The 20,061-nt window shown below is 39.1% G+C and overlaps 1 protein-coding gene across 3 annotated transcripts in view; it reads right to left on the reverse strand.

Moving 5' to 3' along the window:
• Positions 1-1,886: 1,886 nt before the first annotated feature.
• Positions 1,887-20,061, reverse strand: part of PNPLA4 (patatin like domain 4, phospholipase and triacylglycerol lipase) — a 29,607-nt gene continuing 11,432 nt past the window's right edge. For all 3 annotated transcript variants that reach the window (XM_004063757.5, XM_019018815.4, XM_031006139.3), the window contains exons 5-7: positions 15,818-15,883; positions 5,732-5,884; positions 1,887-4,433 (exon numbers count right to left, since the gene is read on the reverse strand). In XM_004063757.5, coding sequence (XP_004063805.1) covers positions 4,302-4,433; positions 5,732-5,884; positions 15,818-15,883 — 351 coding nt within the window. In that variant the 3' untranslated portion in view covers positions 1,887-4,301. The remainder of the gene's footprint in view (positions 4,434-5,731; positions 5,885-15,817; positions 15,884-20,061) is intronic.

The following is a 20,061-nucleotide window of genomic DNA, read 5'->3' on the forward strand; positions in this document are numbered from 1 at the left end:
TTTCATGCACATTCCTCCCTATCCCCATCATATGGCAGCAAATCCATCTCCCCTTGACAAGTACAATAAGATCATCCATTACCATGATTCTGTTCAGCCAGTAGGAGGAGGAACCAGAAATGGCAAAATAGAACAGATCATTTCCCTCACTGGGAGTGATTGGCGCTAGTAACCCCCTTGGATTTGAAATTGTCAAGAGATAGTTCTGACTGAGGTTGATCAGTAGAGCTAAATTGCCTAGTTCCATGACCTTGCCAGGAACCAAGTTTTGGGGTTGATGTGTCCACAGTGTCAATAAGCCCAGTGATCACCCCTTCGACCATTTTACCTTCTTCCTGGAGTAACTTCAGGATTTGAACATGTGTCATCCTGAGCCTTTCCTCCAGGGGGTCCTCTTGTAAGTGGTGGGTGTCCAGGTGAGTGTGGGTGAGGGGGTAATAGTGAAGTCCCTGTCTTGGCTAGCAACAGACACCAGCACATCTCGCTGTCGGACAAAAGGAGAAGCAGCCACCGTAAATCTTCCTCAAGCTTCCTGGCCCTTTCACATTGCTTGTGTGGCCTGAATTATCTCACATGATTGTTTTCTTAGTTGCTCAGGTGAGCTCCGTGAAGGGAGGGATCCACAAAAGTGCCCAGTAGACTTTTTGCACGGCCCAAGTCCAATCTTGCAAGGGACAGTTTATGAACCAGGGACCCACCTGCAGGGCCATGAGCTTGGCCATAGCTGGAAGGTCATGTTGCAAAGCCATTGAGCCCATCAAGGGAGGGCTGATATTCTTGGATTGGCTGGAGCTGTGGGGCTTTCCAAGAGTAGAGTACGCATATGCACTTTACTAGGTCTGTCCACAAAAGTGAATCTGACTATATAAAGGTTAAAGAGCACTTATAAACTCAGTGAAATCGGGCATTACATAAATGCTGCTTCATCTCGGCACAGTTAAAATGCAGCTGCTGTGACATGTTTTAGGTATGTGTATATGTACATACATATATATGTGCAAGTATGTTTGTTCATATTCATGTTTTTCACAAATTATCTTATTTCAAGATTAAGTTGGATGTGATATTATGACTTGTACATGACTGTGTACTCAGACATGCATTCTAAAGTATGAATAAAGTTAAATCATATTTTTCCCCTCTAAGTCAGTCAAAATGGGGAAATTATACTGAGTTAGGGGATATGTGTGAGGAAAAATAAACGTGTGTTAGCATTAAGTAAGCAGAGCTTTGAGTTGTGCAGTTAGAAAAAAATTGAAGTGCAGAACTAAGCAAATAAATGGTGAATTCTGCCCAAGGAAACTGTCAATTTGCAAATCAGAATCATGATAGCTGTCTAAAAATCTGTCCACTTTACATGAACTGCAATAACTGCCTTCCTTCCTACTTTATTTAGATAATTACTTCAACTTCTGATTTTATTTTGCTATCACGTAGACAAAATTTAGGCAAGAAAAATCCCAAAACACTGATCTTCCATAGTTAGGCTCCTCAATTGTAAAAGTAATAGACTGGATCCAAAAACTTTCTATGACTAATATTTATAAACATGTTTTTATGTAATTGTATTTATCTTTTTTAATCCTCCAAAAAATTAAAAGCATAATCACTAATATCTGTGTATTTTGAGTGCTCATGCTTGTTTAGAATCAAAATTCAATGCCCAGAGTGGTGAGACTGTATCTTTGCAAGCTTCTAGTATACACACCCTGCACCTGATATTAAGAACCCAGAATTAACAGTTTTTTTTCTTTCTTACTTTTTAATATATGGCTTGTTCCTTTAGAGCACTATTGAACTTCAAAACCAAACCTGTTTTCTCTAATTGTCAATGGAAGCACTGGGTTACCATAGTTACAAAGTAAAGTGTCTTATTGAAAAGAAGAAAAGGAAGACTAATGACATTTTTAATGACAGATTCAAATATATAAGGAAATTGCCCCCACAGGGAATTGGGAATTTATCAAGCTGCCAATCACAGTAATTACCCTACAAACATATCAGTATCTGGGTCAGAAAGTCCTTTCAGATTTTCTATATGCCAGTTCTACAATGCCTCAAAATTTTGATCCCACAAGTGAGGCAGATCCTGTTGTGAATGCCTGTTTTCAATTAGTATGGCTGCATGAGCACACACTCCAGCAAAGGTAAGCAGAGCATGCTTGGTAGCATGCTCACAGGAGAATTTGGTGCACCAGCCCCGGAGAGCGCCTAGTGTGCACCAAGTATGTGTTTCATTACACTGCTGTATTCCCCTCATGTAGGAAAGTTGCTGCAGACTGATATGTCAATGATCTTACAGTATTTTTAAAGAAAAGTACCAACACCTGGGTGATAAATTAATCTTTACAACAAACCCCCGTGACACAAGTTTACCTATAACAAACCTGTACACGTACCCCTGAACTTAAAATAAAAGTTAAAAAGAAAAGTACCATCCTCCCACAGGGTCAAATACATATGTAGTCGATACAAGATACTTCAAAAAAGTCTTATACAATGAGATTTGGTTTTGCAGCTTAAATTTCTTCAATTTAAGGGTACATCAACAAGGAATTTATTGAAATACAGTGTATCATACAAATAGAATATTCACATGAAATGATCAAAGGAAGGGGTAAGGAGAAAAGTATTAAAACTGAAAATTTACCTAGAGAATAAGTGGACATAACAATTGAGAATCTATCCACTTCATGTCACTTATGGAAACAACACATTAAGATTAAACTACATGTTTGCTAGAGTAGGAGAAAGCACATACCACAGGGACCATCATTACTCTAGAGTGGATCTATGCATAACTCCTCAAAAAGAGGCCATCGTTGGTGTTTATGTGCTAAAAGTTGTGTATTTTGGCTTCTGAGAACCATAAAATTGACTCAAAGAATAGTTTCAAAGAGTAAAAGAAGAAATGCGTGACAATTGAAGACATGGAATTAAATTGGTTTGTCTCTAACTGCCTCTTAGTAATCAAGAGTTCTTGCTTGGCAAAATCTCATAAAAACAGATTTAGGATTTAAGACAGTGTGAGTAAATTAGTACAAGCCCATACACAAGTCCTCAAAGTGATGGACAACTACTCAGAAAGTAAAAAACCTGGGATCAGTACAACATGATTTAAAAATGAGAAGTGAATGATTATTCTGGATTTAATTCTTATTTACTAGGCTACTTGGTTCTTTGTGTTTAGTAGTATTTTATCTATTTAAGTTCCCATAATAGATGTATCCAGTATATAGAACAATAGCTAAATACTCAGAGAGGCATGGCCAGAGAGAGAGAGAGAGAGAGAGAATGAATGACAACCAGCTTGATAATCTCCTAAACTGGGAGGTGGGGTTTAGGGGAGGAAGATGAGAGGGGATAAGCCTCTTCAAAATCTCCTAGGCTTCTGGATATCTGCCCCTAACTGCACTGGGAGCAACTGCACACACCTGTGGAAAGCAAACTGTTATGGTTTGGCTGTGTCCCCACCCAAATCTCATCTTGAAGTGTATGTAGCTCCCACAATTGCCACACGTTGTGGGAGGGACCCAGTGGGAGGTAACTGAATCATGGAGGCAGGTCTTTCCCATGCTATTCTCATGATAGTGAACGAGTCTCAAGAGATCCGATGGTTTTATAAAGGGGAGTTTCCCTGCATAAGTTTTCTTCTCTTGTCTGCTGCCATGTGAGACATGCCTTTCACCTTCCACCACAATTGTGAGGCCTCCTCAGTCATGTGGAACTGTGAGCCCATTAAACCTTTCTTTTGTAAATTGCCCAGTCTTGGGTATGTCTTTCTCAGCAGTGTGAAAATGGACTAATACACAAACCTTTGTTCCTCCAGTACTGATCAAAGGTCTTTAACCATGAGTTGCCTATTTCTCAAATCCTTCCTCTCCTACCTAGTTCCTTCAGTTCCAGAGCTACAGGGACACAGCTAAGTCACGGAAACACCCATGCTTCACGTCAAGATCATGCCACATATTCTCCATGGAACCTAAGTGGTGGCCCTCCATTTTCCATGTTCCTCAATTTACCCAAAGAACCTATCCTCCTCCATTTTTTAAAGGACACGACAATTCACCAAAAATGATTCCTTATCACCTAAGTGTATCCTTCTTAATGACGTTGTCAAATTCTAATAAAGTGCCTCTTATATCCATGTGCTAAGTAATAATTCAAATATTAAAAATAAACACAAATATTACAAGGAGTAATACAATTGAGTCTTGATAGATTTTCTAAAAAGGATTTGATTAGAAATTTCCATCAAAAACTATCTAAAACGTGTTTTGCATTATAAACTTTTATGCATTTTATTCAAACCAATTTTCTTTAAGTAAAAACTTAACAGTGTCATCAAAACCACACTGATACAAAGATTCCATTTTCCTCTTGCTTGGGGGAAAAAGGGCTTGGTTGAGTCTCACCAGGTTTGCCAGGGACAACTAGAATAAAAAGACCAAAATTTAAGCTGTAGGATATTGCAGTACACGTAAATATACACTATTTTTATAATCTAGGTTTTCTTATCACAGATACAATTAGCAGTAACAAAAAATCAGTAGGAAAAATTTAAACTTCAGAAGTTACCTCCACTGATATACTAAAGGAGGGTTTCTCAGCCTTGGTACTGCTGACATTTGGGGCCACGACGTCTTAACTGTGGGACAGTCATGCGCACTGCAGGACGTTTAACACCATTCCTGGCCTCTACCCACCAGACGCCAGTAGCACCACTGGGACATGATAACCAAAAATGTCTAGGTACAATATCATCCCATGTGGAAAACTATTAGACTAGATTAAGGGAATCAGTATTTTTATGTCAATTATTCATGTGGGTCCCTAAGTTTTTCTCCACTATTTTTATATATTTCATTACCTCCATCTTTCTAAGCAAATAAATGATTTTATTTAAAATTGCTCTGGGCCAGGCGTGGTGGCTGAGGCCTGTAATCCCAGGACTTTGAGAGGCCAAGGCAGGTGGATCACTTGAGCCCAGGAGCTTGGGACCAGCCTAGGCAACACAGTGAGACTTTGTCTCTGCAAATAATTTTTTTAAAAAAGTAGTTGGGTGTGGTGGCACGCGCCTGCAGTCCCAGGTACTTGGGAGGCTGAGGTGGCAGGATTACCTGAGCCTGGGCGGTCGAGGCTGCAGTGAGACATGATCTTGCCACTGCACTCCAGCCTAGGGGACAGAGCAACACCCTCTCTCAAAGAAGAAAAAAATTGCTCTGATATCCTACCAAGTTTATTGATGTAAAAAAGAAGTGAAGAAAAAGAAGTGACAGTTAATAAGCAGCAAAAATGGGTGGGCGCGGTGCATGTCTGTAATCCTAGTGCTTTGGGAGGCCAAGGTGGAAGAATCACTTGAGCCAGGGAGTTTGAGACCAGCCTGGGCAACCTAGTGAAACCCTGTCTCTACAAAAGATAAAAAAATTAGCCCCGCGAGATGGTGCACACCTATAGTCCCAGATACATGGGAGGCTAAGGTAGGAGGGGTGCTAAAAATAAAAAAAAAAAAAATAAAAGCAGCAAAAAAGACTTAATGCTGACAGTCCATAGGAACCCAAGTTCCTATGGCTGATACATGTTATAAAGTATTAAACAACACACTAAGGAGAAGATGCAACTCCTACCTACAATTATCAATGAACTTCCAGTGCTTGGGAAACACGTTGAATTCTGTGGGAATTTTTAGTAGATCAGAATTCTTCAAATATCACTGAACATAATTACTCACCATGATATCCTGCTTGGCGATATTAACATACAGATCTAGCTGCCCTTTGTCCTGCGGGGAGATGTCCAGTCGTCCACTGAAGGGGGAGATGGTTACTGTCCGGCTGACGGGCAGGATGGGAAGAGCGTTGGTGAGGCCTCCGTCCACCCACTTCTGTGGAAAGAAACATCTCACGTCAGCACATGTCAACAACACATCCTGCACAAAGAAAAGCAGCTTCTAATAATATGTGTGCCTTGGATATGCTTTTAAATTGCTATTTTTGAGGACTAATCCCATTGGGGATCTGTTCTGGGGGTAAAACAAATCTTGGTACACATATCACTTATCAATATAAGAACAACTCTGGACAGAATTTAACTAGATTATTGTCTGTAAGACTTGAATTCTTACTGACTACAGTGCATGCTTAAGAAGCCATGTGTAATTAGATTGGGGTTCATTATTTAATCAAACTAAAAAGTCAAATTTACTGTGGATGCTGAACAAAACATCCACCACCAGAGGAGGTTCCATTTTTATTATATGAATTGGAAACTGGCATTTTCTGTGGCAAACTTAAAAAGTAAATACAGCAACTAGAAATGCTTCTAATTCCAAAGTGGTTCCTGTGCTCTTGAAGCAAGGGGCATGTCCTGAAGCCATAAGGAATGGGAGTGCTGCATCAAAGCACACATTCCTCAGTAGGCACTCAGTGCTCTCAAGCCCACCGCAAAGGGGAGTGAATGATGGAGAAGGCAGAGGACAGAAGCATCCCAAGGAAGAAAATGAAAGAGTCTTGGGGCAATGAGGACGGACAATGAGGTGCTCAAGGTGTGTGCAGCCTCAGCCCCTAGCTCTACAGAAGCACACAATGAGAAATGGTGACTGAAGAACCACACAGACAATATTCCTTCTGCTATTCCAAGGCCAAACAGTCTCAATGCAGCCATGATCTGATGTATTCACATGATCAGCTATAGCACTCAATAAACACAACACACATGGAAATAACGCCCAAATTGTCTAAGTTTATCTGTTATTAAAAATAGCCTTCAGATAATATACAAAAAAACAAAAAGTCTGGTAACAGTTGAAAGTCCTGTATGCAGGAATCTTTAGTGAAGTTTGTAAACTGAGTTTTGCTTCAATGTGTAAAATGCAATGCAGATAAAACAAACCTTTGTTATTCAACATAAAGGTGGCAAGAGGAGGGAGAAACAGGCCAAAATAAAATGTTCTCAACTCACTTAAAACCATGCATTTATTTCTTCCAATGTGTCTTTTTCATGTCCTTCTTAATTGTGTTTATTTATTTATTTATTTATTTATTTTTTTGAGACAGAGTCTCGCTCTGTCTCCCAGGCTGGAGTGCAGTGGTGTGATCTCAGCTCACTGCAAGCTCCGCCTCCCAGGTTCACGCCATTCTCCTGCCTCAGCCTCCCGAGTAGCTGGGACTACAGGCACCCGCCACCATGCCTGGCTAATTTTTTGTATTTTTAGTAGAGACGGGGTTTCACCGGGTTAGCCAGGATGGTCTCAATCTCCTGACCTCGTGTTCTGCCCGCCTCGGCCTCCCAAAGTGCTGGGATTACAGGCATGAGTCACTGCACCCGGCCAATTGTGTTTATTTCTAAAGCTGATGACAAAATGACTGGTATTACATTATTTACAAAGGCTCTGGACAGCCACAAACTCCTCCAAAGGAAATAAAAGTAAATAAATAAAAGATAAAAATGGGTTGAAAATTCCTTTTGAGAGAATTGCATTTTGGTGGAGGAGAGAGTATAAGTAGATTGGATTAAAATAAAACTGACCTGCATAATTTGCATATTGTCATTATTTTTAAAAGATATAAAGATTATGATATATTATGTGTTATGTGTATTACACATACTTATTTATATGTGTATGTGTATATGCATGTACACATGTGTTTGTGTATGTGTGTTTATATATGTACCCATACGTATACATAAAATATAGCTGGTTATGTAACTGTATGATCTAAAAGGGAGGTTTGCAAAAAAAAAGGCTCCAAAATATCTGATTCTGTCCCAGAACTTGCTTTTTTTCCCTGATTGCTTTAGGTGTAAATATCAAATTCTGGAATAGGATAATACCCAGAAGGGAAAAGAAAGACAGCTTCCAAAATTATTTCATATTGTCAACAGAAGCTGTCATCAACGATGTAAAAATTCATACAGGTTTCATCAAGAAAAATTAAAGATATGCAACTTTAAGTAACAGCTCTTCTGATTTATTCTACTTAATGAAAAGAAGGGCAATCTGGCTCAGTAAATTAAAAAGTGTTCTAATTTACTGTGGGGTTAATGACTGCTGTTTCAGGGAATCGAAAATCCTTTTTCCAAATTTTGTTCACTCTTGTTAGCTTATTCTGATTAGATAAATGACAAGGGGAAATGTATAGCAGCTTATCAAATCACTTGATTAAACTTGCAATGATACCGGCTCCTTCACAACCCTTGATGCTATAGCCCCACTGCTCAGATATGCTAAATGTGGTACCTCTTACTCCTGATTTATGCTCTCACGAGCTGTATCACTTAGGACAATCACACATTCATTCGGGCATACAGATTCCAGCAGTTTCTGGAAACAACCGTCACAACAACAAATATTCTTCAACCTCCAAATTAAAAGTAGAAACATTTTATATCTTGTGCTCTACTGATAGTTTAAAATCTTGCATAGTAAACACTTCTGTCCATGAATTCTCTGGCTGTTCACAACATATGGCTGTGAGTCATTCCCACCTTCTTGCTTCATGGGCAGCATTTTACATGCTGGTAGCTACTTCCATGAGCTTCTGTGACTCCAAAATTGTCCTTAAGAAAAATAGCTGCTGATCTACCCCGTTAGAGTTTTCCTGTGCGTTTGTCAGTTTTCATCACATATCACCATCATCCTCAAAGGAAAAGGGAGAGCAAGTACATAAAAATTCCAAGGCAAAATAGTTTCAAAATCATACTCGTTACAGGCTGTACAGTGACCACCTCTCAGTCCCACTGCTAGACCTACTACTCTTTTCTCTAATCTTTGGCCATATTCTAAATGTGTTCCACATTCAAGTCAATGCCTGAGTCCTAAGACATAGAAATAAGCAACTGCTCAATAGAAAAACAAAAACAAAACAAAAAAACTCATGCCCAATTGTGGGGCAGACATCTACTGTGATTGTTCTCTGAAAGTTATAGCACTGAAAACTAGAATTAATAGAATCACTTCTAAAGAGATAAGGCTACCCATTACACCTAAACAGGCTAGAATATTCATCTGGCAGTACTTGTTAAACTTTGCTTTAGACATTGATGTGTTATGGGTAGCTATTGAGAACATGCCTTATGAATTCAAGTAACTGCTATTACATAACGCAAGCGGAAAACTTAAGAAAGGACCTGATGAGTTAACCTGTACTGAAAGGGCCAGTTTATTCATTCAGCAAGTGATCCCTGAGCATCCAGTGTGCGTCTGGATGTATGGTAGATGCTGGGGATATGTTTGTGATAGAACTTCCACGAAGGGCTCCATTTTCTTAAGGTATATTTTGCTCAGAAAACAAGTGAATAAAAAATACTTTGCTGGAAGAACGAATGTTGCTATCTATAATTATTTCAAATACCATGGCAGAGGGCCTAGTAGTTTAAAAGTGATTTCACATGTATAAATTAATATGCGAACCCTGTAAGGCAGAAAGGTCATGCTTGTATATTCAGTTCCCTCATGTTACAGAAGAGGAAACTGAGGCTTGCAGGTTTCCTTGCTATAGTTCACGGGGTGGTAAACTACGACCCACCACCTGCTTTAGTAAATAAAATTTTATTGGCACATGACCAGGACCTTTTGTTGAGATATTGCCTGCGGCTGCTTCCCTCTACTACAGCACAGTTGAGTAGGTGTGTTGACAGAGACAATGTTGAAAGTATTTGCTATCTGATACTTTACAGAGACTAAAACATCTATTGCTATAGAATATACAGGCAGAAGGGATAGTTGTCTTTTCACTTCAGGTTTTTTTTCTCGCACACTGTAAAATTCAGGGATGCTCGATGGGGCAGGGCAAATTAGAACTGATTTCTGAGGGGTGAGAAAGAAGTAAATGTGCTTTGAACAATAATTTCTTATTTGCAAACATATCTGCATTGCTTTCACGAGATAGCCTACAGACAGCAATGCCCAACAATGCTCTTGATTAGCAATTCCTAAAATAGAAGGGAGAGGGAAAGAGACAAAGAGATATCCACTTCCTTAGACACAGGTGAGAATCTTCCAATTACGGTGGGAAGAAGAGACAGATGAGATTTTTTAATCAAAGAAAGACAAGTAAAAATACAATTCTAAAAGAGAGGTTGAGAAACCTGCCGTACTAACCTCTACTAAGCATTGATTCTTGGTGCATTGCTTTCTTGGTTTTTGCATGTGTGAAGGATGATTAAAAATGATGACTCCAGATATCTACTTTTGAGAAGGCTCTAAAGGGTTAACAGTTGACCATCTATAAACACCATACAGAAAATTTTTCCTAGAGGACTAACATGTTGTTTCAAAAATTAAACAGACAGTGCAAAAAAATCTAAAAAGTGACTGAAGAATAAGAGCGTCTATTTCAGAATAATTAGAAATTGATATCCAGGTTTCCATCCAGCCAAATCTAGCTGGTGGCAAGGCCAGCTACCACTGTTTGCTATGACAGTGACAGAGCTGCATTTCCATGTAAAAAGTCTAAGCCACGAGGAAATAGAAGCCTAAGGACCACAGTATCAACCTCATATAAAAGCACAGTTACATGGAGTATTCCACAATTCTCTTTCCCACACAAGTGTCAATAATGAAAGGATAAATGACCCATAATGCCAAATCCGCATGGACTAGGGTAATACAACGGTGCATTTTCACGTTCCTGTAACAGTATATACTTAGTCTTAACCAAAAGGCCAAGAAGCGATCTTGTAATACTACACAGTCAAAATATTACTTGAATTCCAACTCAGATGAAAGAAACAATGCAAAATCCTACAGCTTTTCTTTTCTTTTCTTTTCAGACAGAGTTTCACTCTTGTTGCCCAAGCTGGAGTGCAATGGCATGATCTCTGCTCACTGCAACCGCTGCCTCCTGGGTTCAAGCAATTCTCCTGCTTCAGCCTCCCGAGTAGCTGGAATTACAGGCATGCGCCACCATGCCCGGCTAATTTTTTGTATTTGTAGTAGAAACAGGGTTTCACCATGTTAGCCAGGCTGGTCTCCAACTCCTGATCTCAGGTGATCTGCCCACCTCAGCCTCCCAAAGTGCTAGAATTACAGGCGTGAGCCACCGTGCCCAGCCAACCCTACAGCTTTTCTTCTGATCTGCATGTGCCAGTTCTGGAGATGATTTTATTCTGATATTTTAGTCACCTGCCAATGCTAATTCTATCTCTTAAAACAATTGAGTTAAGAATTCCTCTTGAAAATTTTCATTCTTATTCCAAATTGACAAGAATCTGTGAAAACATGGCCTAAATGTGTGAACATTCCTGTGGATTTATTCTACCATTGGAAAGAGTTCATATGTAGTAAAGAAAAATCATTAGTCAAAAATATAGGACTAAACTTCAATTTACTTCCATTCATTCACTGACAAATCTATTAATGAGTATGTACTATAAGTAAGGTATTAAAATAGTCATAAGATGAAGCCAGAGAAAGCTACAGAACTTTTTAAAATAATATTTTTTAAAAAGCAGTTTTCTTTTTTTTTTTTTTTTTTTTTTAAACAGGGTTTCACTCTGTTGCCCAGGCTGGAGTACGGCGGTGTGATCATAGCTCACTGTAGCCTCAACCTCCCCAGGCTCAGGTGATCCTCCCACCTCGGCCTCCAAAGTAGCTGGGACTATAGGCACATGCCACTATGCCTGGCTAATTTTTGTTTTTTTTTTTGTAGAGACGGGGTGTTGCCATGTTTCCCAAGTTAAAAAGAAAAAGCAATTTTCAAAGACATCATTCCACTTTAAATCACTGGTAGAGGGTTTTGAAAGGACTCATACTGGTATTTCCTGTGGTTGAAATTAATCTTAAGTCTTATTAAGGTATGATTCTTCTAAGCGATTAATAAAAACATTTTTTAATGCACATATTGGATCCACAAATATATCTTAATAAAATCCAGTAATACCCGCAATGTAGAAATGAGGAGGTCTGTGTATTTAACAAAAGTCACAAGTGGAGAGACTAGACTCTGCCCCTGTTGGCTGAGTCCCACTTTCTCTGCCTTTCCTGACTCAGTGCCGCAAATATAAGTAACGCTAAGTCCCTTTTTCCCCTTCTGCCACCTCCACTTTCGTCACTTCAGAATAACAACTAAAGACAACAAATACATCAAAACCTGAGCTGTATGAAAACATGAAAATCTAGAAAATAAGAGGTGTATTCAGCACAACTGAAATGTTTATGTAATTTAAATCACATAAAAAGCTTATACCCACATTAAAACACCGCATTTAAAGCAACATTCATGCTTCCCTGAAAATGGAAAGGAAAGATTCTAGAAAACAACTCGGCATAGAAGCCCTATTAGAATGTGGGAGGTGATCAGGCTTAAAGAGAGTTAGTGTTAAGCAGAGAATGGCACTTCTAAATTGTCGCTTTCTGGTGTTACAAACAATGCAAGGCCGTTGTGGCTCTCTGTCAGTCATGTGCATGAGGCCCCCTTATTGTGGACTCCATTAAACAACAGAGGAAAACTGAATGCTTTCAGGAGACATAAGGTTCAACTCTGCAAGTAATTATTGGTGTGCCTCCTATGCACAGACACCACATGATCAGCAAGACACTGTCCTGGGACATTGTCCAGGGTCAAGGGGCTTGGGTGGGTCGCTTTCCATCTTCCTCACAGTTCTGGGCCTGTGCGTTCCCTGCTGTTTAATTGTGGCTGTCACTCTATGTCCATGTCCAAAGTACTTAATCACATCATGGAAAGTTCACTAGAAACTGATTCCTCACTCATGCCCTTTTAAACATTGCTAGTCTTCCTGTCACACACCCACGACATGGCGCTGGGGCTGGACAGGAAGAAAACAAGGAACGCATTGTTTGAAAAGAACTAAAGGGCAAAGCAGAGTAAGAGGCACACCAAAGATAGAAACATTAAGGACTATCTTGGGGAAGTTGACCCCTTCCAAGCTCAGTGACTTCAGTGAAGTAGACTGACGTCTTTACATCTCAATTTCCTCACATGTAAAATTGGAAGTAAGAATCCCTACAGCAGATAGCACTGGATTCTGGTGTATACAATAATAACAAAAGTTTTAGGCTGGGCGCGGTGGCTCACGCCTGTAATCCCAGCACTTTCGGAAGCCAAGGCGGGTGGATCACGAGGTCAGGAGATAGAGACCATCCTGGCTAACACGGTGAAACCCCATCTCTACTAAAAACACAAAAAATTAGCCGGGCATGGTGGCATGCACCTGTAGTCCCAGCTACTCAGGAGGCTGAGGCAGGAGAATGGCGTGAACCCGGGAGGTGGAGCTTGCAGTGAGCTGAGATCGCGCCACTGCACTCCAGCCTGGGTGACAGAGTGAGACTCCATCTCAAAAAAAAAAAAAAAAAGAAAAGTTGTACTTCTTTTTTCTGGTAACAGGAATATCGAGGGCAGGCTGGTAAGGTAGACTCCTCAAATCATTTAGGACCTGGGTATTTCCAGCTCACTATTTGGCCATCTTCAGGGTGTGATCCTTGACCTCATGATGAACAAGAGCTGCTGGAGCTCCAGTAATCACATCTAAGTTCTGGGCAACAGGAAAAATGGAAAGATATACAACTTTCCTTGTACTGTAAGTCCCACAGTTATTCGGCTCACATGTCATTGCCCAACAATGAAATAAATGGCCACACCTAACTGCAAGGGAAGCTGGGATGTATAACCTAGCTGCACAGCCACAGGTTCAGATAAAAATTGGGATTCTGTTACTAAGAAAGAAGAAGAAAGTGTATATTGGAAGAGAACCTGGAGCCTCTACCCCCTGCCTCTCCTTCTAAGATAGAAACACTCTTAATTTGTAAGTGAGAGACTGGCGTAATAGGGACATAGAGGAAAAATATTCTAATCTCCTAAGTGGCAAAGTAATTTTACTTGTCAATTAAACATTTCATTAAGTATTTCAAATGACAGCATCTGAATATGTGGAATTTTACCACTCACTCTCAACCCATTACCTTCTGCTCTATCAAAACATACATTCTCCATATTACCTGAAGCCTATTATGATTTGCACTAGAGAGAAAAGAAAAAATGCCAAAGCTCAGCAAAGCTCAAGGAAAGACACTGATGAGGACCGATGAGATCAGAACAGAGACACTGCCTCGATCCTATTAGCCAAAGGGTTTGTAAAACTCAGTTCTTTTGTTGAGAGACCATCAATTCCTTGAGCACAGGCCTGGTGCTGGGCCCTCAAGGTGAGTGGGTGAATGAATGAATGAAAGATGGTTAAAGCACTTTGTACGTACTCTTTTATTAATAAATAAATATATATTACATATATATATAAAATAAATGTAATTTATTCATCCTGAATATATGCTTGATCTCTGATATACGCTAAATAGATACTTTATTAGATATATGCTAAATACTTTTTTTATTATAAAATATATATCTCTGATATGTATGAAATATCTACTCTATTTGATTATAAAACATCTCTGGCATGTGTTAAATAGGTACTATATTTGATTAAAAAATACATATCTCTGGTACGTGTTAAGCAGATACTCTGATTATAAAATACATATCTCTGGTATGTGCTAAACAGATACCCTATTTGATTATAAAATACATATCTCTGGTATGTGTTAGATACCTACTCTATTTAATTATAAATAGATATCTACTCTATTTAGATATCTAGTAGTTAGATATCTACTCTATTTAATTATAAAATATATATCTCTGGAATGTGTTAAATAGGTATAATATTTGATTAAAAGATACATATCTCTAGTAATTGTTAGATAACTGATTATAAAATACATATCTCTGGTGTATGTGCTAAACAGATACTCTATTTGATTACAAAATATATATCTCTGCTATGTGTTAAATAGCTATTCCATTTGATTATAAGATGCATATTTCTGGTATGTGTTAAATAGATACTGCATTTAATTACAAAATGCGTATCTCTGGTATGTGCTAAACAGATACTCTATTTGATTATAAAATACATATCTCTGGTGTCTGTAAAATAGCTACTGTATTAATTATAAAATGCATGTTTCCAGTATACGTTAAATAAACACGTTAAACCAAATACTATATTTGGTTATAAAATACGTATCTGTGACATATGTGAAATAGACACTATATTTGAGAATAAAATGCTCATGTTGAACCTGTGTCCATGCAATGGAGGAGCTGCCTTGGGTCGAATGGTGAATACTCAAAACAAACTCTGTGTAGATCACAGAAGGAAGCTGGGTCACAGTCAGCGCAGACTTCAGGTAGAAGCCCATGTCTAAACTTCCCTAAAAGAACTGGCATCCTGTCTTAAGTGCCAGCTCCAAGTGAGGAGCACTCTCCTCAAACAAAATGGGTTTTGGCCTTGCAGTGATCAACGTGTCTGGGTAAGTAGAGAGCCTTGGAGGGGAGTGGGTCGTCCCCTAGCAGAGGGGCTGAGGACAGGCTGGAAGGAACCTATGCTGCATTGTCTGGGGGAGGACAAGGTGTGGAGCCTTTAAGCCTTTTCTCACCCTGACGGTGGTACAACTCTGCTTAGAAGGGGCTGTGAAGGGGCTGCTTAGAAGCTGCTTAGAAGCTGCTTAGAAGGGGCTTTACTAGGTGGAAAAAAAATCGTTCATTGCTAACAACAACAGAATATATATATATGATGAAAATAAGAGCATCACAGTCAATCATTCCCATTCACGAGATCTTGATGATAAGTTATCACTGGCCCTGTATATTTTTTCCCTCTTAAAGAGAAACAAAGCTATTTAGGAGGAAAAAACATATAAACTGATTTGAAGCCACTAGAATAATTATAAAATTGGATGTTTCAAAAGAAACATATTAATATAGGGAGGAGGGTAATTCCTCAGTTATAACAAGCTTACCTGCCCTTTGTATTCCACTGGCTTCAGTCCTGCATAAATGGGCACAAAACTGCTGGCTAGGAGGACCTAGATGGATAAAATAAAGAAGCAGCTCATGATTACAGGCATGAACATTCAGACAATACAGTTGATGTAGTATTGACTAGCAAAATCTCGATAAATAAGCCCCACAGACTTCAAGTGCAGCACTGCATGTAATTACATAAAAGATAACACTTTTAATATCAGAAAAGACTCTAAACAGATAGGTACAAGTTGACATACTCTGAATCAATCAACTTCACCTAGGTAAAAATCAGCATTTTAATAGTAGACACACAAGTTACTACAAAATGAAATTTAAGGTAAGTCTAAGTTCCTGAGTATGTAAAGGTTACAGATAAATTATTTGTAATGTTCTATCACATACTGTAAAAATCATGTTACAGTTGCACTCCTGCTTTCTGGAGGAACAAAGCCCTCTGATTATGACAGGAGAGGTTAGTCCACAGCTCAGAGATGTTCTCATTTATGTCACCAGGATTTGCAAAGGGAATGACATATTTTATGTTCCAATGACGTGGTCAGGATATGTAATGGAACCCTGGCAAGCAGTGACATCAATTATGCTTTATCTCCCATTTAAACAGTTGAAAAAGATTGTCATTTAGGAAATTACCATTCCATACATCATGGGAAGTTGGGCTCTGATAGCTTTTCTGAAATGTAAATGTTTTATTTTGCCATGTAGTTTCCAAATCACTAGTGTTCTATTTGAAAACATACAGCATTAGATACCGAATATTTTTTAAGCTATAATCTTTCAACTGATAAGTGAAAGACTCTGGCTGTTTGTTGTCAAAGATTTCATGAGTTTTTTTTCATCATACATTATTCAGAAATGGATTATGGCTCAAATGCTGACTTGCAGATCATCCATTTACAATTATTTAGAACTCAGAAGGCATTTCCTCCAAAAATCAATGTTATAGGTATGGTTTTTGGGTCAGCTCTCAAAAGCCTATTTATTCTGAACTGCAACTAAATTACAGACTCAGTCACCAGCATAACAATTTCCATAGGAAAATCCTCTTTTGAGCTGTGACCCGACACAGCTGAAATCCACTCTTGCCATGTTTATTTCTGTACCAGGTACAGGGAACTTCCATAGCTTTCTTATGCAGTGGTTCTTCCTTGGACATGTCTCCTGTTTCCTCATTACCAAAAAACCCACTGAAAGGAGAGGGACTTGTGTCTGTCCTGGTATGTCCAGCCCTTGGCAGAGTTAGTACTCAACAAACATCTGTTGGGTATCTCTCTCCCTTCTCTGTGATGGGAATGGACCCAACACTCCTCCACCTACCTCAATAGTGGCACTAAAGAAGGTTGCCCAGTGCTGCTGGTGGCATGTTGGTTGCAAAGGCACAGGCCTGGTTGTAACAGCTCCTACAGCAACAGGCTCCTGACAAGTGCCCAAAGAAGCTTCTGGGGCCTCAGGTTTCAGCAGTGGCAAATTCAAGGGTAACAGCACAACACAAGGACTCCAGCAGGAAAGAAGGTAAGAAATAGCCAAGTGTGAAAGGGTTCTATTGCACCATGCTGGTGCTAGGTGCCAGAATCAGTTATATAATTTCTGGGTCCTGTCCAAAATAAGATAAATGCAGGGCCCCCTGTTCAGAAAGTATGGAGAATATTAAGATGTTGACAGCAGAGCATTAAACCAATGGTGAGGCCCTTTGGATAGTGGAGCCACGTGCAAATGCACAGGTCATACATTCATGAAGTAGACCTTGCCTCAAATATAGTGTCTCATTTAATTATTTCTCGACCCTGTCTCAAAAAGATAAAGTTGCTCAAAGGTCTCTCTGCTAATACGTGGTTGAGACTGTCCCCAGAACCAATTTAATATAAAATGTATATTTCTACCAGAGCCAACATACACGTCAGATTTCTCACAATGGGTCTTTTTTTCATCTTTTGGTCAATTTCATGCACATCTATCTCAATCGCTTGTTTATTGAAATATTGAAAGCATGCTAATTTGCAGCACTGTTTCCCAAAGGAAAGCAGGCACTTCTATTTATTTTTTATGTGCTTGTTTATTTATTTATTACAAGGCATAATAATAACCTCACGCAAGGTCTGCCAACCTTCTACAAAATGTCAATGTGGACATGCCTGCACCATGACATTCTTCTCAAAATCTCAACTTTAAATGGCCCGCATAATGCAATACTGTGACATTAGAGCAATCATGTCTCTTTCACAAAGAGGCAAAGCAGGAGTGAGTAGCACCTTGAGTGATTTGGTGAAGATCGCTTAATAAATCAATAGGAGAGAGAGGACAGAAAGCAGGCATCTTCAACTCCAACCCTCTCAGCCCACCGGTAGCAATGACATCATTGGCTTCAGAGAAAGGTTGTTTACGGTTAAGGTAACTGCATTCACCCTAACTAAACCTGACCTTATCATCAATTGGCTATGCTTTTAAAAAAATAATCACAGACCCTAGGTATGTTTCGCAAGCACAATGTAGCTATTTAATGAAGTTATTCAGCAAATGCAACACTGCAAAGCAATAACTAGAGCAATTTGTAGATAGCGCACATATTGTGAAATTACAGTACTTAGAGGTCTTTAAAGAACCAAAGACACTACATAAATATAATGATTTATTTCACTATTCTGCAGAGAGACATGTGGACTGCAAAAAAAATCACTAACCTTAGAATTATGTTTTTTTTCTTTTCCCCCGTGTCAAAGTATAACGTAGAGTTCACAAGTTAATGCTTGCAACTATTTTGAGATATTTGGATGAAAAATGCTATCCAATTACTTTCCTACAGATAATAACAGTAAGAATCCTCCTAAATGATATGAAAAGTGCAATGAACTGGAAAATACTTGTCACTCCTCCAAATCAATGTATTTGTTTTTGTCATAGCTGACTCTCCCTTTATATGGACTGATGATTTGTATATCAAACCAAGTTTAGTTGGGAAATTAGCTTTAGATAGTTAAGAGCTAAGCAGCTTTTCTTATTTGTAGTCAGCTTACTGCCATTTTATTGCAGGCAAATAGGATTTCCTAAGAAAGGAGATAAAGACTGACATTCTAAGGTCATGTAATAAAATATTATGCCTAAACATGTGCTTTTAGTGTATCTCATCTCACAATATTCCCAGTGAAATTCACCTCGCCAATGAACCTCAACACGTCTACAGCACTTGTTCTCAACTGGAGGTGATTTTACCCCCTAGGGACATTTAGCAATGTGTCTGTCATAACCTGGGGTGGAGGGTGGGGGGGGGTGTGTCCTGCTAGCATCTACTGAACAGAGACCAGGGATGCTGCTCAAATTCCTACAAACGACAGACAGCCCTTACTGCCAGGAGTGCAGTGTTTGTGGTTGAGAACGCTGATGTGGAAAGCAGGGGTATACTTTTCACACCCTATCACTTGGTACAGCACTTTAAATGTTGGACATATGTGAAACCACTGATTTGTGTTCTTACTAAACACACAATGATAAAAATGAGAGCTAGTGTCTTCCTGTAGCAACTGTATAAAACATTGCCAGGTGCGCATTCCCGACACGTTCTGATTGACTCTCTTCATTTTGCATTTTACAGAAAAGAGGTATTTAGAAAATTATGTGGCCTAGCTTCCTTAGGGATTAAATTCTCAGCAAGTTTCATTTATGCCTAAAGTTTACTGTGGACTTTAATGACAATTAACTGTTTATACAGAACTTGCTGCTGTAGTTCAAATTCAAAGACAGATTCAAATTTATCTTCCTCAGTTTTTCCAAGATAATGACCAATCTTAAATTCAGTTTTTATTTCACCTTCACAAGGCTAAATGTGAGAGGATCTTGTTAAGAGCATTCTCACACATGCAAAGAAATTCAGGACATCACTGCAACAGAGACAGGGCAGAATTTTCTCAAGACGGCCAGGGACACTATGGTGCAGAAAAGGCTTCCTGGGTACCTCTACCCTAGAGCATTCACACGTGTCAAAAGACCCTTTCGGAAAACACTTGTGCATCAGTCTTAAACATGAAGAATTCAATGATTTGTACCAATTCAGGGAAGTAGTGGAACTCTACGACGCCATTGCACTGTTAATTTACGCATCATTTCAGCTCACCCTTGGAAGTTGCATATGACTTTCTTTTAACCTAGGGGCTCACCTCCCTAGTTATGCTTTGCTGAAGGCTAACATTAAAATGTGTTTGGATTTCCTAGTTGCATGCATGCTTCT

The sequence above is a fragment of the Gorilla gorilla genome, chromosome X (genome assembly GCF_029281585.2).
Source record: "Gorilla gorilla gorilla isolate KB3781 chromosome X, NHGRI_mGorGor1-v2.1_pri, whole genome shotgun sequence".
Lineage (NCBI taxonomy): Eukaryota > Metazoa > Chordata > Mammalia > Primates > Hominidae > Gorilla > Gorilla gorilla.